Below are 27,907 nucleotides of genomic sequence, written 5' to 3' on the forward strand. Positions count from 1 at the left end.
TTCGTTTACTTTTCCCAATTCTTCAACACTTTTGGCAATCCTACAAGCCATTTTCCCATTGCAAATGAATTTTCGAAAACCAATTTACCTACTCGTCAAGGTGATGAGTTGCATCCAGATGCTTGGCTCGATGATTATAGAAGAAATGTTGTGTTTAATCCTAACAGTCATACAGGGAGTACTGGTTCTTGGGCCTTATTTTACAGGGAGCAAGAACACAATGGTTTAGACCTGGTACAACACCTAATGTCCCAAAATTTGTCCAATGAACCACTTCAAGAGGAAAATCACTTCTTTCATCCCCTTCCACATTCAACTGAATTTGGTGTGGAGCGTAGTCATAGTTTCGATCTGATGCAGAGCAAGAATCTCCATCAGCAGCACTCAATCCATCATTCATTTCCGCACATGGACACCCTTTTGGAGCTTCAATTTGAACATCAGTGGCAGTTGGAACTTCAGCGATAGCATCAACATCAGTTGGAATTTCAGCTGCTGCAGCATCATCAGTTGGAACTTCAGCGGCGACAGCAGCAGCACTTGGAAATTCAGTGGCAGCAGCAACAGGTTCGACACCATCAAATTAAATTGTTGCAACATTTGGAAGAACAACATCTACAGCAGCAGCATTCTAAAGTTCAGCAGTTGCTACTTGATCAATTACTGCAGTATCAGATTTCTGATCCTGGTTATGGGCAGCGCATACTTGATGCTTCTAGAGACAACATACTCGATCAAGTTCAGCTACAAAGACATCTTCTAAATGAATTGCAGCAGAATTCTCATTCTTCAGGGCACCTGGATTCATCACTAGAGCAGATCATCCAAGCAAAGATCAATCAGAGTTCCGCCCAAAGTCAACAGGCTGCTTTTTTGGATTTCATGTCACAAGTGAAGTTTGGCAATATGCTCCCTTCGGAACATCAGCTTCATCTTCAACAAGAGCAGTTTCAAGCGCAACAATTATCTAGGGCACTAAGCCAACAACAATTGGGAATGGAGGGGGTAGACAACATGCTGGTTCTTATTCTGTAGATGAAGTTGATCCGTTTGTCAGGAATCCTAGCATTCATCCCCAAGCTCAATCAGTAGGGTTGAATGATTCAAATCCTCACCAGAAGAGGCTTTCATCTTTTGTAGAGCAATTAAGCAATCTTAAAATGAATCTTTCTTTGCTGGAGCAACAGCAGACAAGGACTTTTGAGCAAAGGTTTGCAGCATTTGCGAGGTCGACTCTTTCTGCAGCTACTCATGGGATGGAAGTAGACAATGTAAATTCTCTAGAACTATCTAACCATCTCTATATGCACTCTAACAACCAACTAGGTCCACTTTCTTCTGGTAACCACTCTATTGGCTGACAAAATTTGGGTGATGTGTATACTTCTCATCAGATTTCAGATAGAGCTACCAGTCTAGTCAAAATGGGCAGCTAGAAAATTGTTGGGCTGAAAGACAAATGCAACAATTAAGTCTTGAAGCAAATCTGCAAAGAAGGGAGTCTGAAGTTGATTCAAGCCCTTGGACATCAGCTGGAGGGATTCATGAAAATTCTAAGAAAACTTTAATGGACCTTATTCACCCAAAACTTGGTATTCTATACATGCGGTCATCAGAAGTAGATGATCAATTTTCTACTTCATCTTCCAGAGGGAGGGAAACCTTTCGGCCTGTTCCCGAGCCAACTTCGGATTTACCTTTTGATCATTTCACAGACCAGGAAATTCATGTGAACAACTAATTTTCAAAGGCATTCAAAATTCTGGCTCATTTGAAGAAGAACAGTCATTCATGTTGGTACTGGGGATCATTTTTCTAGTAGTTACGCAGGTGCTAGGTTGGAGGCAAAATCTGCTGTGGATAAAGAATTACTGGGGGGTAAGGAGAAGAGAAACGTATTGAAAGATGTGATTTCTCGGAGTGGTTCTGTGTCAGGGTATGAGGACAATGTTTTAGAGCTGGTAGAGACATCTTTGGACTGTGGTGACTTACAAAGTAGAACCCATTTCTGGCATGGCTCTCTTAGTTCTGGTAATCTGTCAAAAAGAATTTTTCACTAAATGCCATTTTTTTCTATTAACTGAATCATGAAAGTGAAATGGTGCAGGTGACAATGACATGTTGTGTAGTAATGAAATTGGATTAGGTAAACCAGTTGGAGAAGACCCCTCTAATGATAGGTGACTTTCGTTTATTTGTGACGTTGGAGATTTTTTTTTTTTTGCACAGCTACGACACCTCATAATGCCGATCCCCCCAATCCGCATTTGATAATCGACATTAGTGCACATCTATGCACGCACAGTCTCATTTTGGTTGTTAATAATGTTTTAAACTTTATTTGTAAAGCGTCCTAAACGTGCTTGTGTTTTTTTATAGGTTATTGTCACTGATGCCGAAACGGCATGATAAAGTTTCACAGGTTTCGTCATCCCAGACTATTTTTTCTGATCAAAACACAGTACTATTTGTGAAGCAGAAAAATTCTACAAGCCTGTCAACTCAGGCAAAGAGGAGCGTAGAAACCGAGGCAGCATCCAAGAAAGATGCAGTTTTGAGGACCTCATCTTTCAATGATGCTGCAGTGTCCGAGGCATCATCATTCATCGAGATTCTTAAGAAGCCTGCTCATCTTCAAGGAACTGAGGCAGCAGCGTACGGCTATGCTTTTGAGCCAACATCTGACGCCGCATCACAAGCTCCGCGAAATGGCAAGAAAAAGGGAAAGAAAGAAAGACAAATCGATCCTGCCCTGCTTGGTTTCAATGTTACGAGCAACCGCATTTTGATGGGTGAGATCCAACGTCTCGACGACTAATTTTTCTCGTCTACTCGTACCGTGTCATGTTGTACATTCCCTGTAAATTATTTCGGTTAGTTTTGTTAGGCTTATTTTAACGAACAATTTGGGTTTAAACGTTCCAAGGCAGTGAGCTAATCAGTGTGAATATCCGAAACTGATCAAATAAGTACAGTTTGGGTTATGAAAATCATTGTTTAATAGTTGAAATAGAGGAGTAAAATTGAAATTTTGAATTCAGATTTTAAATTTTCTTTTTGAAAGAGAGTACTTTATATTATACAAAGTACACCACCTCAAAGACCTCATTAAAAAATATCCATAATCCTAAATGGAGGAAAAAGAGTGTACCTTGAGGTGGGAAGAATCTCAAACAGTTAATGCTATTACATTTTACTAAACACCGAAAACCACAACCCAAACTCATTATAATCCCAATCCAGACCAAGCATCTGTTCGACAAAACCAGAAAACAGAAGGCATAACTGAACTAACACAAGCACAGCTTCAATGGGAAGCATCAACACAACAACAAAACTAGATACACCAAACCTGCTAACACATCATATAACACTGCACAACATAATAAAATATCACCAATCTGCTTCCCAATCCTTCATCAATCCACAACCCAAGCACACTAGTAATGGAGTATAACAGAAAAACAGTAACCAGAACAATCAAAACAGCTGATAATAATTCATTCAGAATGGATAGTAATAATGATCTAACTCATGCAGAAGAACGCTGGAATGCATCAGATCAGCACCAGTGTCTGGGTTGAATGAACAATTATACCTCAGCAATGAATTAATGCAAAACTCCAAAAAAATTACTATCAACACACTCCCAGATTGATGTAGTGAGTACATCCCTCAAGCTCTTGATCAACCGGCACAACGTTTACCATAAGGAGTTCGCCCACACCCCTACCTAGATCAAGACTCAAATAAAAAAAATTCCACTGAAATACACTCCCCTTGGTCATTACAATAATTCAATGTTCAATAAAGATGATAGATTATGGACTTCGAACAAAGTCTTCAACATTTGGAACTAACGATGGCCATAATATATTAGCCCAAAGCCCTGTCTACAGTAAAACATTGAATGTATTTGATCCACATTATAAGACATATTACTAAACCTTAACTTGTTTCTATACAACCACATTTGCCAAATCAAACCGAAAACCCTAATATGCCAAAGATTCCTTGCTTTTCTTCTAATTTTCTGAGAATCCCATATTGCTAATAAATCTTTGATATTCTTAGGTATAATAAACCGGAATTTCCAAAGAAAACACCACCGTTGCCACACTTTCCATACAAAATTACAATGACATAACACATGATTGACATCTTCCGGGTGACTTTTTCAAAACAAGCACAAGAGTTGGACATTACAATTGATGCCTCTCTTAACCAATTCCGTCGCAACTGGCAGCCTTTGATATACAACTTTCCATACAAACGCAACCACTTTAGGAGGGACATACTTATTCCAAACCTTTTTCCAGATTGGGTCTTTAATCTTACCTACAGTTGCCAATTTAATACAGAAATCTTTAGTAGAATAAATGCCATTGGGAGAACCTATCCACTTCAATCTATCATCACCTGGATTTGAACTAACACCACTTTCCAGAACTTGATAAAAATTATTCCAAATAACCTTTTCCCATTCAAACAATCCACGCCTCAACTCAATATTCCAAACCCATTTTCCATTCGCCCAATTCCCAAACTCACTAATAGAGCCAAATTTTTTCATTGCAATCCCATAAATTCTAGGAAAGGCTACTTTTAAGGACTGTAAATCTGTCCAATGATCATTCCAGAAGTAAATTCTATGACCAGCCCCCATAACGCACCTCATCTCCGAAAAAAATCTTCAGCATTCATCGTAGCTTGTTTCACTATATTGTGCCACACCCCTATCGAATATCGTGGACTAACCCCTTTTGGCATAATCGCATCCGAAGCATAGTTATACTTAGCGACAATGATCTTTTTCCATAGGCTTTCTTGATCCTCACTAAACCGCCAAAACTATTTATTCAACAAAGCACGATTCCTAAGCCTAACATCATAGATACTTAGACCACCATGAGATTTCGGACCACATACCATATCCCACTTAATCCAATGTATTCCTCTACCATCCTTCTCGTTCCAAAGAAAACTAGTTATACATTTATTTAAAGTCTTAGCAATGACGTTAGGAATAGAGAAAAGAGACATGTAATACACCGGAAGGTTCGCCAAAACAGATTTAATCAGAGTAATACGCCCCCCAAAAGATAAAAGTTTACCTTTTCAGCTTTGTAGTTACGATATGACTTTATCCACTATCAGTTGCCACATCGATTTATTATTTTTTTGCAACCTAACGATAACCCCAAATACATCGAAGAAAGTTTAGTCCAGTCATAGAAAACCATATCTGCCCACTCATGCACTCTGTTATCCACCACATTGATGTCATATAGTTTTGTCTTCCACAAATTTAACTTCAAGCCAATGGCCAGCTCGAAAATTTTGAGAACCCGAAACAGGTTTTTAATCATAAATTCTTTTGCTGTCGAGAATAAGATTAGATCGTCAACAAATTGGATATGAAAAACACTCGTTCTTCTTGATCCAATGTTAACCCCTCCACACAGACCATATGCAGCAGCTTTCTTTAGCATTCCGCTAAGCACCTCTCCCACCACATTAAATAAAAACGGCGACAACGAGCAGCCTTTTCGAATACCCCTTTTAATAGAAAACCATTTAGAAGGACATCCATTGACCAAAACCGCAATCATGGGAGTCGAAATACACATATTGATCCAAGTCCTCCACCTTTTACCAAATCCCATTTTTCTTCAGATTCAAAATCACCCAATCGACTGTGTCGTATACTTTACTGAAATCTGCCTTGACCAGTATTGCTTCACCCTTGCTTATGTTCAGGTTGTCAATGACTTCATTCGCAATCAGGGAATAATCTAAAATCTGTTTGCCAGCCATAAACGCAAACTGATTCTCTCCAATAACTTCATTAATGCAGAAAGACATTCTTTTCGCCAAAACACGCGCCATTATTTTATACATACTGCCCACCAGAGAAATAGGTTTGAAGTCTTCAGGATACTCAGCCTGATTTTTCTTCGGAATGAGAGCTATAAAAGATTTGTTAAACGAAAAATCAATAATTCTTTTCCAATAGAAATCGTCCATAAACTTCAACACATCAACTTTGATATCCTTCCAAAATTTCTTGAAAAAGTCCAAACTAAATCTATCCGGACCAGGCGCTCTTGAACCATTCGAAGAATTAATAGCTAACCATATCTCCTCCTCTGAGAACGGGCATTCAATAATCCTTCTAGTGGCAGCACTGATTCTCTTCATCGGAATATTGAAACGCTTGACAAGAATCGTCTTCACATCATTATAATTGTAACGAAAATGGTTGACGAATGCTTGCTGGATCCCTGACTGATTTTTATAAACAGAATTTTGAACCTTCAGTTTCAAAATCTGGTTCTTGGTGCCTCTAATTGCAACAATATGGTAAAAAAAATTGGTATTCTTATCGCCTTCTTTAAACCACATTAATCTCGATTTTTGCAGCCAATCTCTTTCTTTCTTTCTATACGCTGCCCATATTTTAACTTTCGCAGACAAAAGTTCAGAGTAAGATGTCGAGTTACTTTGATTCGAGAGGCATAATTTTTCTAAAGCGTCGATTTTTAGCTCCAAGTCCTCAATCGAATCGATCTTTGACTCCTTTCTTAACTTATCCCATTCCTTAATCACTGACTTCGCTGCCAGCAGAACATCGCTAATTCCTCTGCCTTTATTAACTCGACAAACTGCCCTAATTTTATCTGCAACATTTTGATCATCTGCCCAATGGTTGAACCATTTGAAGGGCCTACACTACTTTTTTAATTTTTTTTTTCGCGTAACAAAATTGAATTGTGATTGGACAAACTTCTAGGTAAAGTAGTTTGCAACAGATTCGGCCATAAGCAAACAATTGCGGGTGAAATTAAGAAACGATCGAGCCTACTAGCTGCTAAACTTGATTCGCCCCTAAACCATATAAACACACTACCAGAGAAAGGAACATCTACCAAATCCCATTTAGAAATAAAGTTTTCAAACAACAACATTGACATTGAATTGTCGTGATTTCCAGTTCTTTCAGAATTGTTCCTAACAATGTTAAAATCACCTCTCACTATAACTGGCAGCTTCAGAGAATCAATAATGTTATTCAGCTGATCGAAGAAGTTAACACGATCTCTATAGACATTCGGCCCATAGACATTTATAATGTCTATTTTCAACTTATGCAAAACAAGCAAACCTTCTAGCACTATAAATCTCCTAGAAACAATATGGATATTCGCAATGAAAGCGTTCCAATCCCACAAAGAAATTAATTCTCCTGAAAAACCTTCAGCGGGAGCAACAACTATCTCCCTATCTAATATGCCCTTTATCCTTCTCTCAACAGAAGCCGAAATAGCCATAGTTTTAGATTCCTGTAACAAAACCATGCTGGCCCTATTTGACTCAATTAACCGACTAACCGCTCTTACTTTTTCCTTTTTACCCAGACCTCTAATGTTCTACGATAATACAGAAAATTCAAATTCCATAAAAAATACTAGCACCCATACACGACCCCACCCTTAACACAAACACAGTTTATCTCTAACCTGATGACTGAAGATACTCCAATCGATCAAGAATCTTCTCTCTTGTGGCTGCAAACTGCACACCCAAAGAATCCGCCATAGCTAATGTATCCGCCACTTCATTACCTTTCCCCTAATGACTTCCCGGAATTGACCCTACTGGATAAAGCACCCCCAAATTAATCTTTTCCAGCTTGAAGTTTCACACTGTTCCTTTTCGCACTCTTCTTATTCCTTAAAGACAAACTTTTTGACCAAGATTTCCTACCATTCATCAACTTGGTACCCTTATTATCACTAAAGACAATATTGCCTTCGACAGCATTAGGATTACCTTCCAACTCAGCTAAAATATTTCCATTGTTAGCCACAGATGCTGCTACCCGAATACCCACTTCTCGAAATTGAAATGAATAGACTTCTTCAATAGGCACTTCTAATAATCTGGAGCTATTTGAAATAGATTGTGTAACACCCCCAACCCGTATCCGACCCGGATACGAGTCCGAAGTGTCACATTGACTTTTCAAACCTTGACTCTTAAGAAAAATCCCGGGAAATTTAAAACTTTATTTAAAACAAAATACAGACTTTATCAGAGTGCTCGTACTTAATGACTTATTACATGCCAACACTTTATACATAACCAAAAACATACTTTATCAAATATTTCTGATCTGATCTTTTGGTAAGGAAAACTGACCTGTCTTGCTCCGCATCACTCCTTACTCTTCTTGAAACCTACGTGTGAAACAATCACACGCTAAGTCGAAGACTTAGTGAGGCATAACCACTTATCATGCACTTTAAAACCTATATTGATACATGTATGGGTTGTTCTATCATGTTACAGCAAGTTCATGCATTTTTCATATCGTATAAAATCATATCAGATTAATTGCAGTAAATACATGCATACACATAATTCATCATTAACAGTTTATTATATAATCACATACTATTTCAATCAAACACTATACACACACAACATCATATCATTTCTATAGCATTTATCATACCACTAACTTATATTGGTTCATATCTCTGGATTAGCCCATGTACATATGTGAGAACTATCGATATGTGAGTCTATAGAGGTTGTGCACTATGCTGTCACCACAGCTCGTATAAATGCACCGAAGTGCCCCGTAGAATTGCACCGAAGTGTAACACCCCCAACCCGTATCCGACCCGGATACGAGTCCGAAGTGTCACATTGACTTTTTAAACATTCATTCGTATAAAATAGTGGGTAATTTAAAACTTTGATAACATTTAAATTATTTCAAAACGTTTACAACAGATATCAGAGTTCATACCATTTATATCTTTAGACTACATGCCAACTACACTCTGTAAACAGTACATACATTTTCTGATCTGACATTTGGTAAGGAAAACTGACTTGTCTTGCTCCGCATTACTCTTTCCTCTTCTCGAAACCTACGTGTGAAACAATCACACGCTAAGTCGAAGACTTAGTGAGGCATAACGACTTACAATGCACTTCATAACATATATCAATACATGCATGTTCTGTTCTATCATGTTATACCAATTCCAGGCATTCTTCGTATCATATAAAATCATATCAGATTAATTAAAGTAAATACATACAGACACATAATTCATCATTAACAGTTTATCATGTAATCACATACTTTTATTGTTAACCTTTTCAATCAAACACTATACACACACAACATCATATGGTTCACGTAACACATTTCAAACCACTTATAAACCCATCGTATACATATCACATTCAGTATGCTTGTTTAATCACTTTATTAGCCCATGTACACTAGTGAGAACTTAAGGTATGTGAGTACATTGAGGTTGTGCACACATATGCTGTCACCACAGCTCGATCAATGTCCCGAAGGACCAGTCCATAGATTCCGAAGAACCTAGGTAATCAGTCCATATGTCCCGAAGGACATAGGTAAACAGTCCATATGTTCCGAAGAACATAGGTAAACAGTCCATATGTTCCGAAGAACATAGGTAAACCCTCGACCCTTGGCATGCCAACTATACCCCTAGCTCTCATATCACATAACATGGGCATTATCATTTATAACAGTTCACATTACTTATTCATATTCTTTCTCTTATAACCACATATCTTTTCTTTTCAGTCACGTATCACATGTACGTGTAATCATTGATCTCATAACCACATGTTCCTTCTTTTCTGTCACATACCACATGTATGTGTAAACATATATTTAATATCATATGTTGCATGCAATCACATAGATCTTATCTCATAACATATACTTGTAGTCACATAGCTTCTTTTCATATTCTCATAGGATCACATAGTTCATATCTTATACTTTGTTTTCTCATGTTCACATATATCATGTCATATGGCTCATATCTTTCTCATGCAGTCACATAGTTCAGTTTCACATATGTTCATATATATACATTACATAGCACATACTTCTCATAACATTACATTCAAAAGCATGTTAACACATATAATCATGCATACATACAATTCATGTAATTCATATACGTATAATCATATATTCATGCATTCTAACAGAGGAAATAGACTTGTCGCAAGTCTTGTTTCCATTTAGCACCATAAACTAATGAATATGCACTCACCTGGCCTCACTAGTCAATTCCAATCTCTTATCTTTCCCCTTGATCGATCTTACTTGCCAAACGTTCCGGAATTCTTTATGCGTAGAATCTACATAAATGTACATTTCGAGGTAATCATTAGATACCTACACCTTGTAATTGAATACTAGCAACTTAAACGAACTTATTAAACCAATATTAACATTTTTCTTTAGGGGGAATCGGTTCCCTACCATGGGGTATCGATTCCCTCAAGACATTCTGGAATTCTGTCGTTTGAAGGGGTATCGGTTCCCCTTGAATGGGTACCGATTCCCCTTGCCCAGAAATCATATTTTCAACCCGAAAATTACTTCATTTTCACTCAAACACTTCATATAACATCCCCTTTTCATTCTTAACTCTAGTACACATACTTAAACCAATCTATATTCATTTATTTCATCTTAAACCTCAAAATCCTATCTTCCATATGAGATTCAAAAATCATACCAAATTTTCTATATGTTCTAAATCCAATTATATCACTCCAAATCTCTTAATTTAACTATTGACAAGTCAAATTTAACTTCAAATTCTACTTATCAATTCCTTTCCAAAATTTCATATGAAAACTCCAAATCTTTAATCTCTCTTAACCCCTCCATCCTTTGTTTTTAAGATGATTTAAGCTTTCCTTAAGCTTAGTTATCATCTAATAATCAAAACCCAACCTTAAAATCAACAATTCATTTACAAACAAAGAAAGTTACCTTTGGCTTGCTCCCCCACGTATGAAGAAGAAGAAAGGAGAAGAGCACTCTGGAGAGTTCTCTCCCCTTTTCACGTGTATATCATTCCTTGAATGATCAAATGACCATTTAACCCTTAATTTCCTTTAATAATTACTAAATAACCTTCAATATATATTCAAATAATCATTGAATTATTTCATTCTTCTACTTTAGTCATCAAATTCTGAAACTTTACAATTTGATCACTAACCCGGTATTGAGGATGTTACACGAAGTGCCCGTAGAATTGCACCGTAGTGCCCGTAGAATGATGTCCATAAGGACCACGTAGAATTCCTTAAGAATCATATACATATACTATGGATCAAGTATGTGTCTTTCAAGACTTCACACAGGTTCCAAAGGATATACATATGTCCTAAAGAACCGAATAAACCCTCGACTCTTGGCATGCCAACTATACCCCTAGTTCTCATGACACATAACATGGGCGTTATCATTTATTTCATTTCAAATATACACATAAACTTGTAATTCACTTTCACATATCACGTATCACATAGCTTCTTTTCATATGATCACATAGTCACGTAGTTCACTTACCCGTAGATCATTTCCATATAATTCACATGTCACATATGTCATGTTTTCATATAATTTCTATCATTTCTCACCCAATCACCTTTATTCATATAAACATACTTATCATATCTTGTTCACATAAGATCATATACTTCATATAATATATCGAAACACCTAGAACACTTTCACGTAGCTTATAGTCATAAGTTTTGTCTCGTATCATATACTTGTTTTCACATATATATTTCCTATCAATTCTTATACCATCACATAATTCCTTTAACATACATAACATATCATGTAACATTATAATAGAAATACTTATAAGTCATATCACTTAAAGCACATATACTTATAGTCACATTGCTTATACCTTAATCGTATGCCTTCTCTTAAACATATATATTCACATGTTCAGGTAATTCACCATTTCATCACATAATTGGGTATTCATATAACTCATTTCATTTCATTTCATATCTATCTATATATATATATCCTCAAGATTATCCTAATATAAATCATATAGCACTCTTATATTTCGTATTCATCTAGGGCAGACTTATAAACATATCTCACTTCTATTATTTCTATATATAATCTAATCTGTTACTTAATTCAATTTCTTATAGCTCTTATAATCTTCTCATATAACTTCACAAATTTCTATCATTCAACCCATGTTTATAGTTTTATTTAAACCTATGACTCTTTCCCATCTAGCTTATCTTATACGTTCATCTTATCATTTATGTTCAAATCCCCTAGTTGGTGTACTATTTTCACTTCATCCTATAGATCAATATTATCCAGTTTATTTCACTTATCATGTAAAAATATAATTATATTTTACTATGATCACATAGTTTATATCTCATACTTTGCTTTCTCATGTTCACCTATATCATGTCATATGGCTCATATCTTTCTCATGCAGTCACATAGTTCAGTTTCACATATGTATATATATATATATACCTTATATAGCACATACTTCTCATAACATTACATTCAAAAGCATGTCAACACATATATTCATGCATACATACAATTCATGTCATTCATATACGTATAATCATATATTCATGCATTCTAACATAGGAAATAGACTTGTCGCAAGTCTTGTTTCCATTTAGCACCATCAACTAACTAATATGCACTCACCTGGCCTCACTAGCCAATTCCAATCTCTTATCTTTCCCTTGATCGATCTTACTTCCCAAACGTTCCGGAATTTCTTTATGCGTAGAATCTACATAAATGTACATTTCGTGACAATCATTAGATACCTACACCTTCTAATTGGATACTAGCAACTTAAACGAACTTATTAAACCCATATTCCCAATTTTCCTTTAGGGGGAATCGGTTCCCCCCTATGGGGGTATCGGTTCCCCCATGACATACTGGAAATTCTTATTCGTTTGAAGGGGTATCGGTTCCCCTTGAATGGGTACCGATTCCCCTTGCCCAGAAATCATATTTTGAGCTCGAAAATCCTTCATTTTCAGCTCAACACATCATACTTCATTCCCTTTAATATTCCTAACTTTCATACACATACTTAAACTCATTTCTACTCCATAATCCCTTCTTTAAACTCAAAATTCTATCTTCCATATAAGATTCAAAAATCATACCAAATTTCCAATGTGTTCTAATTCCAATTCTAACACTTCCTACCTCTTAATTTAATCCTTGACAAGTCAAATTCAACTTCACAATCTATTAACTCCTTCCATATCAAAAATTCACTTAAAAACTCATTTTTCTTAATTTCTCATAACTTGTTAATCTTTGAGGTTTAAGCCCCCTAAAGCTTTCCTTAATCTTTCTTAATATCCCAAGAATCAAAACAAGCTTTAAAACGAAAGAATTAACCAACTAAAGACTCACTTACCTTATACCAAGCTTCACGGTGGAGAGGAGGAAGAAGAAGACTGAAGAATGCTCTGGACTCTTCTTCATACGTGCTTATTACCCTTAAAAAAAATTATAAAAATCTTTCTGGTCAAATGACCATAATACCCTTAATTTCCTTTAATAATTACCAAATAACCTTCAATATATATTCAAATAATCATTGAATTCTTTCATTCTTCTACTTTAGTCACCAAATTCTGAAACTTTACAATTTGATCACTAACCCGGTATTGCGGATGTTACAAATCTCCCCTCCTAAAAAAAATTCGTCCTCGAATTTTTCACTAAACAACTTAGTAAGAACATATCTTCTAATGTTCTTATGTTACTTCTTTTACTTAATCATTCTTTCTCTTAGTTCTTCAACTACCTTTTTCCTTTATACATCCTTATCATGTTACTTATCATATAACCAATAGCATCAGTTCTTATCACTCAAAATCCTTAATCAATCAAATTCTTTATCAATCTTTAATTACCTTATAACCATACCAAACTTGTATTTCGTCATCATTTGACCAAAACACAACTTTAAATCTTTTTCAATGTGTCTATATCAAAAATTGTCCTCTGTACCTCCATAGTAATCGTATCTGATCCTTTAAATCAATCCCTTCCATTTCTTTACTCCTTATTCCTTATACATAAATCATATATTTCCTTTCATATTCACATACTCTTGTCTTATCACTTATACTCATCTTTATGTACCAATCTTCATTGCATCCTCATTACTTTAATAACCCTTTTCTTATACATAACTTCATTCTTTATCATTCTTATACTTGTATTTTTCTTCCTGAAGATTCCATGCAAATACTTATCTCAGTTTCTACATCATAGCTATCTGCTCAGAATATACAATCATATTCGAATTCACATCATAATCAATTAACTCAACTTTACCTTTTCCTTCAATCTTATTATTCTATCACTTTTACTCTGACAGCTAGTCAATAATATATGTTCAATCTAGGGTACAAACCCTAATCCACCAAACACATACATCCTGTCAAATCGAAATTATCTTAAAAATTCACTTACTCAACTTATCAATTTCACCTCTATTCTCTTATATCCCGAAATTTCTTTTATTCAAACTCAACATTCTGACTTCCTGTGTCCTATAATTTGATCATCGATATACACATTCTCAAACTCTTCTTATCAATCCTCAGCTTTACTTAAATATACAAATTCTTACTTCCTTTTCCTTTACTATACCTCATTATTATGATCCAAATATGCAACTGTATCCAGATCCATTGCAGATCTGGTTATCATATCCAGACAATATCTTATAATCTTATAATTCCAGTACATTTTTATCGCATACTCTAGTTAGCCAATGCTAACTCTTTCCATCTTAACCGCAAACCCTTATCATAAACATACTCTTGTTTATGCGCAATATTATCACTTCGTTCCAACTCATAAGCTCTGACATATACATCTTATACGCTTGTCACTGATGCACTTATCCTTGAGTTCTTCTATACGTAATCATCACGTCATTAGATCTTTTTAACATTCTTATGGTGACACCCGTTCACCATATTCTATCTTATTCACATAATAGCAAAACTACTCTACATCATTTTTCCGATTCCAACCGATGAAAATTTTCTATCATCATTCAGATATGATTTCAGCTTTCTGAAATCAACTTTTGATCTTACTAGGCATTTCCTGAGGTGTCCGCTCTTCATCTTGCCTGGCCAGGGCAAGTGAATAGCTATCACCATCAGGAATATCACCTTTCACTTACTTCGAAATTATCACGATCGGATTTCTACTGTATTAAACTATTCTTATTTTATTAGCAAGACAACGTATTCCTTACACTATCAGATCAGAAATTTTTCAATCTATGTTGGCATGTACACCTTTTATGACCTTTCGGTTTATGCCGAGAATCGGCTAAACCATAGCTCTGATACCATTAAATGTAACACCCCCAACCCGTATCCGACCCGGATACGAGTCCGAAGTGTCACATTGACTTTTCAAACCTTGACTCTTAAGAAAAATCCCGGGAAATTTAAAACTTTATTTAAAACAAAATACAGACTTTATCAGAGTGCTCGTACTTAATGACTTATTACATGCCAACACTTTATACATAACCAAAAACATACTTTATCAAATATTTCTGATCTGATCTTTTGGTAAGGAAAACTGACCTGTCTTGCTCCGCATCACTCCTTACTCTTCTCGAAACCTACGTGTGAAACAATCACACGCTAAGTCGAAGACTTAGTGAGGCATAACCACTTATCATGCACTTTAAAACCTATATTGATACATGTATGGGTTGTTCTATCATGTTACAGCAAGTTCATGCATTTTTCATATCGTATAAAATCATATCAGATTAATTGCAGTAAATACATGCATACACATAATTCATCATTAACAGTTTATCATATAATCACATACTATTTCAATCAAACACTATACACACACAACATCATATCATTTCTATAGCATTTATCATACCACTAACTTATATTGGTTCATATCTATGGATTAGCCCATGTACATATGTGAGAACTATCGATATGTGAGTCTATAGAGGTTGTGCACTATGCTGTCACCACAGCTCGTATAAATGCACCGAAGTGCCCTGTAGAATTGCACCGAAGTGCCCGTAGAATTGCACCGTAGAGCCCATAGAATGATGTCCATAAGGACCACGTAGAATTCCTTAAGAATCATATACATATACTATGGATCAAGTATGTGTCTTTCAAGACTTCACACAGGTTCCAAAGGATATACATATGTCCTAAAGAACCGAATAAACCATCGACTCTTGGCATGCCAACTATACCCCTAGCTCTCATGACACATAACATGGGCGTTATCATTTATTTCATTTCAAATATACACATAAACTTGTAATTCACTTTCACATATCACGTATCACATAGCTTCTTTTCATATGATCACATAGTCACGTAGTTCACTAACCCGTAGATCATTTCCATATAATTCACATGTCACATATGTCATGTTTTCATATAATTTCTATCATTTCTCACCCAATCACCTTTATTCATATAAACATACTTATCATATCTTGTTCACATAAGATCATATACTTCATATAATATATCGAAACACCTAGAACACTTTCACGTAGCTTATAGTCATAAGTTTTGTCTCGTATCATATACTTGTTTTCACATATATATTTCCTATCAATTCTTATACCATCACATAATTCCTTTAACATACATAACATATCATGTAACATTATAATAGAAATACTTATAAGTCATATCACTTAAAGCACATATACTTATAGTCACATTGCTTATACCTTAATCGTATGCCTTCTCTTAAACATATATATTCACATGTTCAGGTAATTCACCATTTCATCACATAATTGGGTATTCATATAACTCATTTCATTTCATATCTATCTATATATATATATCCTCAAGATTATCCTAATATAAATCATATAGCACTCTTATATTTCGTATTCATCTAGGGCAGACTTATAAACATATCTCACTTCTATTATTTCTATATATAATCTAATCTGTTACTTAATTCAATTTCTTATAGCTCTTATAATCTTCTCATATAACTTCACAAATTTCTATCATTCAACCCATGTTTATAGTTTTATTTAAACCTATGACTCTTTCCCATCTAGCTTATCTTATACGTTCATCTTATCATTTATGTTCAAATCCCCTAGTTGGTGTACTATTTTCACTTCATCCTATAGATCAATATTATCCAGTTTATTTCACTTATCATGTAAAAATATAATTATATTTTACTATGATCACATAGTTTATATCTCATACTTTGCTTTCTCATGTTCACCTATATCATGTCATATGGCTCATATCTTTCTCATGCAGTCACATAGTTCAGTTTCACATATGTATATATATATATATATACCTTATATAGCACATACTTCTCATAACATTACATTCAAAAGCATGTCAACACATATATTCATGCATACATACAATTCATGTCATTCATATACGTATAATCATATATTCATGCATTCTAACATAGGAAATAGACTTGTCGCAAGTCTTGTTTCCATTTAGCACCATCAACTAACTAATATGCACTCACCTGGCCTCACTAGCCAATTCCAATCTCTTATCTTTCCCTTGATCGATCTTACTTCCCAAACGTTCCGGAATTTCTTTATGCGTAGAATCTACATAAATGTACATTTCGTGACAATCATTAGATACCTACACCTTCTAATTGGATACTAGCAACTTAAACGAACTTATTAAACCCATATTCCCAATTTTCCTTTAGGGGGAATCGGTTCCCCCCTATGGGGGTATCGGTTCCCCCATGACATACTGGAAATTCTTATTCGTTTGAAGGGGTATCGGTTCCCCTTGAATGGGTACCGATTCCCCTTGCCCAGAAATCATATTTTGAGCTCGAAAATCCTTCATTTTCAGCTCAACACATCATACTTCATTCCCTTTAATATTCCTAACTTTCATACACATACTTAAACTCATTTCTACTCCATAATCCCTTCTTTAAACTCAAAATTCTATCTTCCATATAAGATTCAAAAATCATACCAAATTTCCAATGTGTTCTAATTCCAATTCTAACACTTCCTACCTCTTAATTTAATCCTTGACAAGTCAAATTCAACTTCACAATCTATTAACTCCTTCCATATCAAAAATTCACTTAAAAACTCATTTTTCTTAATTTCTCATAACTTGTTAATCTTTGAGGTTTAAGCCCCCTAAAGCTTTCCTTAATCTTTCTTAATATCCCAAGAATCAAAACAAGCTTTAAAACGAAAGAATTAACCAACTAAAGACTCACTTACCTTATACCAAGCTTCACGGTGGAGAGGAGGAAGAAGAAGACTGAAGAATGCTCTGGACTCTTCTTCATACGTGCTTATTACCCTTAAAAAAAATTATAAAAATCTTTCTGGTCAAATGACCATAATACCCTTAATTTCCTTTAATAATTACCAAATAACCTTCAATATATATTCAAATAATCATTAAATTCTTTCATTCTTCTACTTTAGTCACCAAATTCTGAAACTTTACAATTTGATCACTAACCCGGTATTGCGGATGTTACAGATTGGGTCACTCCCAAAAGGGCCGACTCTTTGTTAATATCCACAGAGCCAATGCTTCGATCTTTCACCATAATAACAGGCCCATCAATAGAACATATGGGGATTTCATGTAAACCATTACCAACACCAGAAAAATTTTCCACGTTAAGGACTACTAACAGATTTCTATTTGTCAGAAAACTATTCTCACTCCTCTGGCTTATCGATTCATAAGACCTATCTACATTAATGCCTTCAACGAAAGCATCACCACCGACTAAAATGTCTTGCAACCTTGGAGCTATCTCCTCTCCTTCAATGTCTGATAGTCGCGCTCCTCCTCCGGCCAAGGAGACATTGATAAACAATCTTTGCTCTTCATGAGCCTCTGTTAGAATTTTGATAGTGTAAACCCGACCATTAATAACAATACGACATTTCTCATGAATATCCGAAACATACTGAACTTCAAGGAGGATCCTAGCTTCATCGAATCTTTCTCTCTTTCTGGTTTCTTCATGTATCAAAACTACTGAACCCCACAAGCTCCCTAAATCCTGAAAAAACTTATTACTCTATACTAGCAATGGAACATCTTTCAGAACAACCCAAGTTTTAATTTTTATTTTCTGTTCATAACCTTCTAAAAATTCCAGTTCATTAAACCATTTTCGGATCCATTCATTTCTTCTATTCCAACATGCTTGGCGCTCTGTTTCCCCCTTGAATTGTATGACCACCAGAAGCTCGTGCCATAAGCTGACCCTCACATCGAGCCCTTCTGCTAGAAAGGTTGTTTGAATAATGTCTTCGTTGTATATTCTTTTGATTTTACCAACTAAGCAGTACTCTCTCCACCGAACCTCATTTTTAGGAACATCAATGAGCGTGCTCCCTATTTGACTATTCAGAATTCGATTAGAAGAACATTTCTCCGAAACATTGACATGAACAACAACATCAGATTCCACTCTTCTATACGCCTGATTCTCTGAAACGTTTCCCTACAACAAACCATCATCTTTATTCCGAACACCCAACACGTCCTTGAAAGATCTTGTATCCCTAAATGCAGGTTTCCACATCTTTTTAACCAGTTTTCCAGACTCAGGTCTCTTGCTATTAATTTCCAATGCTCTATCATGAAAAACTCTGATCATGTAACCATCCAATAGCCTCTCATCCGCCCTCCGAACTGCTGAGATGGCTTCAATCTTTCTACTGAACTTGACAAAGGCAAAAGTATACCTAGCAAAAAGTCTCTTTCTGCTTCTGAACGTAATGAAAACATCCATAACTGTTCCATACTCCTGGAATGCTTCCCTTAACGATAGCGGATGAATCCTTTTACTCACATTATCGACAAAGACAGTGAAGAACTTGGACGACTGAACTGCTTTCACCGCTTCACCTCTCCTCCCTGCCATACTTCAAACTGCGTACAAATTCTTCCTTTTTTTAGAGAAATTAATTTCAAGACTATTGAGTCACGAACAATACAATCAAGATCTGAACCAAAGCCCACCGTTTATCATCTACCCCCGATAAAACCAGGTTGACTAAGGAAATTTCACAAACATCTTGCATGCATTAATGGATATCACATAAATTATCAATACCTAATTAAAATTTTAATCAGATTTTAAAATTACATTTAATTATATGTAAATCAATGGTCCGATCGTTTCTAAAATCTCTGGTTCCACCTTACACCATCTCAAATCTAACTGCTACTCAACGATTACCTTTAAATGACGTGTCACATCTTCCTCGACCATCTCTCATTATCAATTTAATTCATCAATTATTAAATGAATCAATTTAATCCTTTATTTAGTTTGGTTCAGATTAGCCCCCTATTAAATGATTTAGTAAAAGGAATCAAATAAGAGCATTTGTTTTTACAGATTTAACATTTATATGAAAGAGATGTTATAAACTAGGGTTCAAGTCTCATAGATCATATATCTTTAAAAAATTAGAAAGATGTTATAAACAAGCGTTCTAATTGATGTAAGATATCAAATCTTATATCTATTAGATATTTTTTTAAAATGTTTAAATGTATTCTTTAAACACATACTTGTGTTTAATTCTTATACTTTTGTTAACATATATTACGCTTTTTTTAATTTGATTTTCCAATGTTATTTAAGATAAAAACCAATGTTTTCAAAACCGGACCGGACATTGAACCGGTGAAGGTACTGGTTCACTGGTTCAACCGGATTCAACCGAGGTTGAACTAGATTTTATATAAAATAATATATTTTTTAATTTTACATAATATTCAAAGCAATATTAATATATATGTAACACTTTTTTTAAGTTTACAATATTAAAAGGTGTAAAAATATCACAAGTCATAACATGTATAAATAAAAAATCATAAAATTAAGTGAAACAAAATGATTCAAATCAACTACAACATAATATTTAAGGTAAAACATATTAAATAATAAATATAATTATATAAATATAATAAAAAAAATAAAATTGGGGTTTAAAAAAATCATAACAAATGATGTCATTTGGTTTAATTGTTTAAAAAAAACCAATCTCACATGGCTAAGAAACATAGAAGAGTATCCAAAAAGTTTAAAGAGTAAAAATATGAGAACAAAACAATCACACATGGCTAAGAAACATAGAAGAACATCCCAACTTACTTCTATAAATAATAGAGGTAATTTGACATTCAAAATCATGGAGTCTTTTGATGAGCACAAAGCGAACTATTCTTTCGCTTCAATTGAGCTCAAATTTTAGGCTTCAATCGAACTTCTAATTTTTTTTTTTGAGTTCGAGCCTTTTCGATTTTAAGCTTTAATATTATAGTTCGAGTTGATAATTTTTTAGCTCGTGAGTTTTTGAGTCGAGTTGAGCTTACTTTTAAAGTTTTCGAGTTCGAGTCGAGCTCAGCAATACTCGAATTTGACTCGGCTCGTTGAACAAACGACGTTGTTTGGTTTAATTTTTTTTAAAGAAAAAAAGTGAATCGGCGGTTCAAACCGGTTTTGCCGGTTTTCAGCCGGTTCTTCCGGTTCTGTGCTAATTCGGTTTTGGGAGTTAACTGGACCGGACAGGCCACCGGTTCACGGTTCAACCGGTCGAATCGGCCAATCCGATCCGATTTTAATAACATTGATAAAAACACAATTTACCAGACATATATATTTTTTAAAATACAATTAATATACATAAACAACGTAATATATCTTTATCTATATTGTACTAAAAATATTATTTTCATAGATAATAAAAAATTAAATATTATTTTATGAGTTAATTGCATCACATATGTCCTCAAACTAAATATTATTTTATTTAACCTCAGGAAATATATTAAGATAAATTAGCTTTAAATACACAAAGAATATTTAAAAGTCATGGTAGCTAATTATGTTTCTAACTGCATCCAATCTAATATAATCAATTAATTATAATGATTCAAAATGCCCTTAATTTTAAGCGAAATGTCATTGGGAATCAAGTGAATTTGTTATTTATTTAGTCATTTTCTTTCGTTAAAGCTTATGGTCTCTTCCTTCAATTTTTTTTAAAAAAAAATCAAGAAATTGTTCGTTATCAAGATCAGACCCAATCCTTCACTTATAGAAACCCTAGCCATCCCTCTCTCTTGCTCTCTGCAATTGCATAATCATTATCCTTTCTAAGCCTTATTTCTCTCCCTATCGAGCAATCTGATCCCTCTCTTTCTGCCTCTGCGTCGCCGTTTCTCGCAATCTTAGGCGCCGCCGTTTCGTCCGCTCCGATCTCCGCCTTTCAGATTCCATCAGCTTTTCATTTTCCCTGATGGAAGAAGGAAAATTCGATCTGCCAGATGATCTCCTATCCTCCAAAATCGACTCTGACCACTCCCCCAAAGGTATTATTACATTTCCTTTAAAAAAAAGTTGTGGTTTTCTTGTTTCTATACTCTTTGGATTTCAATCGTATTTGGTTTCCGATTTCAATTTAATATGCTGGTTTGTCTGAAGTTCTATTATATCTTGTTGTGACCAGTAGATCAACCAACTTCGGAGAGCGGCATACCTTTGTCCCCTCAATGGCTTTACACTAAAGTAACTGATCCTAAGATGTTACCTGCTGGAGTGTCTTCTGTATGTAACTTTTGTTTCTCTTTATCAAATTATTTTTAGGGCACTGATTGGAATATGACTTTTTGATTTTCTGGTTTCTGGTTTTATTTTCTATCATGTAGTGGAATTGTAATTTTCATTGTTTATTGCTGATCAGAAATATATATTGATTTGCATTTTGTGACTGTTTTTTCATCTCGATTTTGTATTGTTTTTGTGGTATAATTTGTTTACTATTAACAGGATATAAAATCACCAAATTTGTTGCCCCATGGGGCCTCTGGTGATCCCAATCTGAAAGATAGTTGGCGTCTAGATGGTTCTCAGGACAAGAAAGTATGGAGGAGGGCTGCACCTGATCTTGAAAGCAGTCGCCACTGGCTTGAAGAGGAGAGGGAAACTAGCTTACGTGGCCGAAGGGATCGCCGAAAAGAAGACTGGCGCCCTGATATTTCATCAACGATAGATGTTTCTGAAAATAGGAATGTGTCTTCTGAGCGAAGACAAGATGTTAGTAATCGTGGTTCAGGGCCTGAATCTCGAAGAGAGAATAAGTGGTATTCAAGACGGGCTCTTGAAGACAAAGAAAAGGATTCTCTAAATGAGAACAGGACAGATGCGAAGAAGGAAGATGCCCCTTCCGAGAAACAAGCTTTTGCTAGTGGGGGGCGCTTAGCTTCTGAGCGTGAGACTGATTCTCGTGAAAAATGGAGACCACGTCATCGTTTGGAAGTTCATGCAGGTGGGTCTGCTTCTTACCGCAGTGCTCCAGGATTCAGTTTGGAGAGGGGACGAGTGGAGAGATCAAATGTGGGGTTTTCTACAGTTGGACGAGGGAAGCCGCAATCTGTTTCTGTTACTGGAGCTCTTCCTGGGTATAAAAACAAGACTTCTAATGCATATTGCTACCCAAGAGGAAAACTCCTTGACATTTACCGCAAGCAAAAGACTGCTCTAAATTTTGACACCCTACCTGATGAGATGGATCATTCATCATCAATAGCACAAAATGATATTGTTGAGCCTCTGGCTTTTGTTACTCCTGTTGCAGAGGAAGAGGTATGGATCTTCTAATCTGATTTATAGAAGAAAAATCTACCCATTTTTATCCTTCTATATGGTTACCTCAAATTTTCTTGCCTGATTCTTACAGGATGCCCTTGGAGATATATGGAAAGGTAACACTACAAGCAGTGATGTGATCTGCGACTCATTTAGGGACACAAGTAGGGATCAAATGAAAGCTAATGCTGCTAGTGTTTCATTTATGTTCCAAACTTACCTAGTAAATGATTAGATACCATTGAGAAGCTAAGTTATGTTCCCATCCTAATCCAGGTCTTATTGATGTGATTTCAGGAGAAGAAAAACAATGTTTCTCAGTTAACAGGGAGGGCAGTGTTGAATCTGGTGAGAAGGCTTCCGTAAACAATAATTATCAAGGGAATCATGCCGAGACATTTTCTGTGTCAGATTCACAGATTATTATGACGAAGGGTAAGAAACTTTCAGTTTTAGTTGTTTGCAATCAGCAATCCATTAAGGATGACATTCTTGTTTTGTTTTGCTTGTCATTACAGAAATGAATAGTTCAAAAGGTGGACAAAAATATGTGACGCCGCCTGATATTGATGTAAACAATGCTTTGGGGTCAGATGAGGAGATTGATGGTTCTGCAAGATACATGGATGGATTAAAATATTTTAATAATCGACCGGTAGCTGATATGAAAATAGGAAAGGACTCATCCATGCAATTTGGAGTGGGTAGTAAGCTTCCTGAAGGCTCAAGCTCTCTATTTGGTTTTCAGTCACCACAGCCTACTCTTGGTCATGACCTGATAAATGTTGAGGGCAATAAGGAAGCACATTCACTTGAAAGTACTTCCCCACACGAGGAATTGAGTTTGTGCTATCTTGATCCTCAAGGGGTAGTTCAGGGACCATATATGGGGATCGACATAATTTCATGGTTTGAGCAAGGCTATTTTGGTACAGACTTACCTGTTCGATTGGCAAATGCTCCTGATGAATCTCCTTTCCGAGAACTTGGTGAAGTGATGCCTCACCTAAGGATGAATTCTAGTTCGGCCTACAGTGTTAGTGCTGTTACAAGAATGCAGATACCAGATCGTTTTGAAGGGAGCTTCGAAGAAACTATATCTTCTACTTGTAATCCTGCTTCTGCTCCAGAACTGAATGGATCTGCCATTGGACATAAGCAGCAGCAGTTTTTGTCTGTTTTTGAGGCTCCTGATGCTAATTTTCAGTTAAGAAGGCATTCTCAAAATTATCATTCTGAGTGCCAGTATTCTGAAGATCAAGAGCTCCATAAATTTGCTGCTGCTCATGCAGATGGTAAGTTTAACGTGTTGGATCTACTGTTGATTTTTTTAGTTATTGTGTTTGACCATGATGACTGTTTTTCTTGTGTGATGCAGAAATTATCTTTCCTGGAAGGCCTGGAAATGCTGGTGCCGAGCCTTTGAAAGTCTCTGCCGAAATTCAATATCATTTTGGCAATCCTTCAAGCCATCTGCCCATTGCAAATGAATTTTCAAAAACCGATGTACCTTCTCATCGTGGTGATGAGTTACTTCCAGATGCTTGGCCTGATGCTAATAGAAGAAATGCTGTGTTTAATCCTAACATCCGTCTAGGCAGTCCCTTATCTCACAGGGAACAAGAACACAATGGTTTGGACTTACAGCACCTAATGACTCAAAAGTTGCCCAGTGAATCACATCAAGAGGAAAATCATTTGTTTCATTCCCTTCCACATTCAACTGGATTTGGTGCTGAGCAAATTCATACTTTTGATCTAATGCAAAGCAAGAATCTCAATCAACAGCGGTCAATCCATCATTCAGCTGCACATATGGAACATCTTTTGGAACTTCAATTTGAACAGCAGCGGCAGCAGCAGCTCGAACTTCATCGGCAGCAGCAGCAGCAGCTGGAACTTCATCGGCAGCAGCAGCAGCAGCTGGAACTTCATCGGCAGCAGCAGCAGCAGCTGGAACTTCAGCGGCGGCAGCAGCAGCAGCTGGAACTTCAGCAGCGGCAGCAACAGCAGCTGGAACTTCAACGACAGCAGCAGCTTGAACTTCAGCTACGGAGGCAGCAGCAGCTTGAACTTCAGCGACGGCAGCAGCAGCAGCAGCAGCAACAGCAGCTTGAACTTCAGCGGCAGCAGCAGCTTCGTAACCATCGAATTAAGTTGTTGCACCAATTGCAACATCAACATCTACAGCAGCATCCTTCTCAAGCTCAGGAGTTGCTACTCGATCAACTGCTGCAGAATCAGCTTTCTGATCCTAGTTATGACCAGCACATATTTGATGCTGCTAGAGACAACCTGCTTGATCAGGCTCAGTTAAAAAGGAATCTTCTGAGTGAGTTGCAGCAAAACTTTCATGCTTCAAGGCAATTGGATTCATCTGTGGATCATCTTATCCAATCAAAAATTAACCAGAGTGCAGTCCAAGGGCAGCAGGCTGATATTTTGGATTTCATGTTACAAGCAAAGTATGGCAATATGCTTCCTTCAGAGCATCAGCTTCATCTTCAACGTGAGCAGTTTCAAGCAGAGTTGTTATCAAGGGCACTGAACCAACAATTAGTTATGGAGGGGGATAGACAGCATACTGGTTCTTGGTCAGTTGATGAAGTCGGTCGGTTTGTTAGAAATCCTAGCTTTCATCCCCAGGATCAACCAGTGGGATTGAATGGTTCAGATCTTCACCAGAAGAGGTTTTCATCTTTTGAAGAGCAGTTTAACAATCTTAAAAGGAGTCATGCTTTGCAGGAGAAACAGCAGCAAGGGGCCATTGACCCCAGTTCTACAGCATTTGCCTGGTCAACTCTTTCTGCACCTGGGATGGAAGTGGACGATGTAAATTGTCTAAATCTATCCGACCATCTCTATATGCACTCTAACAACCGACTGGATTCATTTTCTTCTGGTGACCATTCTCTTGGCCGACAAATTTCGGGTGATGTGTTTACTTCTCATCCAGATTTAACAGAGAGCTACCAGTCTAGGCAAAATGGGCAATTAGAAAATAGTTGGACGGAAAAACAAATGCAACAATTAAGTCTTGAAGCAGATCTGCAAAGAAGGGAGTCTGAAGTTGATTCAAGCACTTGGACATCAGCTGGAGGGATTCATGAGAACTCTAAGAAAGCTTTAATGGACCTTCTTCACCAAAAACTTGGTGTTCATTCCACACGGTCATCAGAAGTAGATTATCAATATTCTACCTCATCTTCGAATTTACCCCTCAATCATTTCACAGATCAGGAAGTTCATGTGAACAGCTCATTTTCAGAAGGCCCTCAAAATTCCGTCTCATTTGGAGAAGAACAGTCATTCATATCGGGCTCTGGAGATATGTTTCCTAGTAGTTATGAAGGTGCGAGGATGATGGAAAAATCTGCTGTGGACAAAGAATTAATAGAATTGGAGGGTAAGGAGAAGAGAAGTGGATTGAAAGGCATTATTTCTAGGAGCGGTTCTGTGTCGGGGTCAGAGGACTTCGACCAAGCAGAGACATATTTGAACTGTGGTGATCTACAAGGTAGAACCCATATCCGGCATGGTTCTTTTAGTGATAAAGCTTCTCAGGTTCCATCATCCCAGAATGTTTTTTCCGAACAAAATGCAGTGCTTATGAAGCAGAAAAGCCTTGCAACTTCTGGTACAATATCTTTTTTTTTAAAATATATTTAGAAAAGACTAACCGTAAAATAAATACATTTCCGTCCTTGTATTGATTACAAAATCATTTGTTTCATTTAATGTTGTGCAGAAGGAAGACATGAAGGCATGACAATGAATGCAGCAGCAGGTGCGAATAGGGGCACAGAAACTCAGGTATCGAGCAAGAACAATGCGGCAGGTATGAGAAGGGCCTCATCTTATAACGATGGTGCAGTGTCTGAGGCATCATCATTCATAGATATTCTTAGGAAGCCGGTTCATCTTCAAGGAACCGAGGCAGTTGCGTACGGCACTGCTTTTGAGCCATCATCTGATGCCGCTTCACAAGCTCCTCGAGCTGGCAAGAAGAAGGGAAAGAAGGGAAAACAGATTGATCCTGCCTTGCTGGGTTTCAAGGTTTCAAGCAATCGCATTTTGATGGGTGAGATCCAACGCCCTGATGATTAATTTTTCTCATCTGCGCGAACCGTATCATGTTGTACATTTCCCTGTAAATGTTTGTTATCATTTCGTTTTGCTGTCTTTAGATGATTTTCACTTGTACAGACGCATAGTTGATTGATTGATTTTCTCCCTTTAAAAATAATAAAGGAATTTGGTTTTTAAGAAAAGGAAAGGGTTAACGACACCATAATTATCCCAGGCATT

At 36.3% G+C, this 27,907-nt stretch overlaps 3 protein-coding genes across 3 annotated transcripts; all 3 read left to right on the forward strand.

Moving 5' to 3' along the window:
• Nucleotides 1-34: 34 nt before the first annotated feature.
• Nucleotides 35-27,779, forward strand: LOC120140820. The gene is made up of 3 exons (XM_039155802.1): nucleotides 35-831; nucleotides 26,006-27,236; nucleotides 27,348-27,779. The coding sequence occupies exons 2-3, from the start codon at nucleotides 26,051-26,053 to the stop codon at nucleotides 27,704-27,706; spliced, it is 1,545 nt and encodes a 514-aa protein (XP_039011733.1). The 5' UTR covers nucleotides 35-831; nucleotides 26,006-26,050; the 3' UTR covers nucleotides 27,707-27,779.
• On the forward strand, nucleotides 1,813-2,921 carry LOC120140821. The gene is made up of 4 exons (XM_039155804.1): nucleotides 1,813-1,859; nucleotides 1,932-2,031; nucleotides 2,108-2,180; nucleotides 2,380-2,921. The coding sequence occupies exons 3-4, from the start codon at nucleotides 2,119-2,121 to the stop codon at nucleotides 2,816-2,818; spliced, it is 501 nt and encodes a 166-aa protein (XP_039011735.1). The 5' UTR covers nucleotides 1,813-1,859; nucleotides 1,932-2,031; nucleotides 2,108-2,118; the 3' UTR covers nucleotides 2,819-2,921.
• Nucleotides 21,988-26,037, forward strand: LOC120140964 (protein ESSENTIAL FOR POTEXVIRUS ACCUMULATION 1-like). Its single transcript, XM_039155939.1, has 8 exons — nucleotides 21,988-22,323; nucleotides 22,461-22,558; nucleotides 22,781-23,596; nucleotides 23,691-23,715; nucleotides 23,897-24,034; nucleotides 24,118-24,894; nucleotides 24,978-25,931; nucleotides 26,012-26,037. The coding sequence occupies exons 1-8, from the start codon at nucleotides 22,251-22,253 to the stop codon at nucleotides 26,035-26,037; spliced, it is 2,907 nt and encodes a 968-aa protein (XP_039011870.1). The 5' UTR covers nucleotides 21,988-22,250.
• Nucleotides 27,780-27,907: the final 128 nt, after the last annotated feature.

The sequence above is a fragment of the Hibiscus syriacus genome, unplaced genomic scaffold (assembly GCF_006381635.1).
Source record: "Hibiscus syriacus cultivar Baekdansim isolate YM2019G1 unplaced genomic scaffold, ASM638163v2 tig00110788_pilon, whole genome shotgun sequence".
NCBI classification, from domain to species: Eukaryota; Viridiplantae; Streptophyta; class Magnoliopsida; order Malvales; family Malvaceae; genus Hibiscus; species Hibiscus syriacus.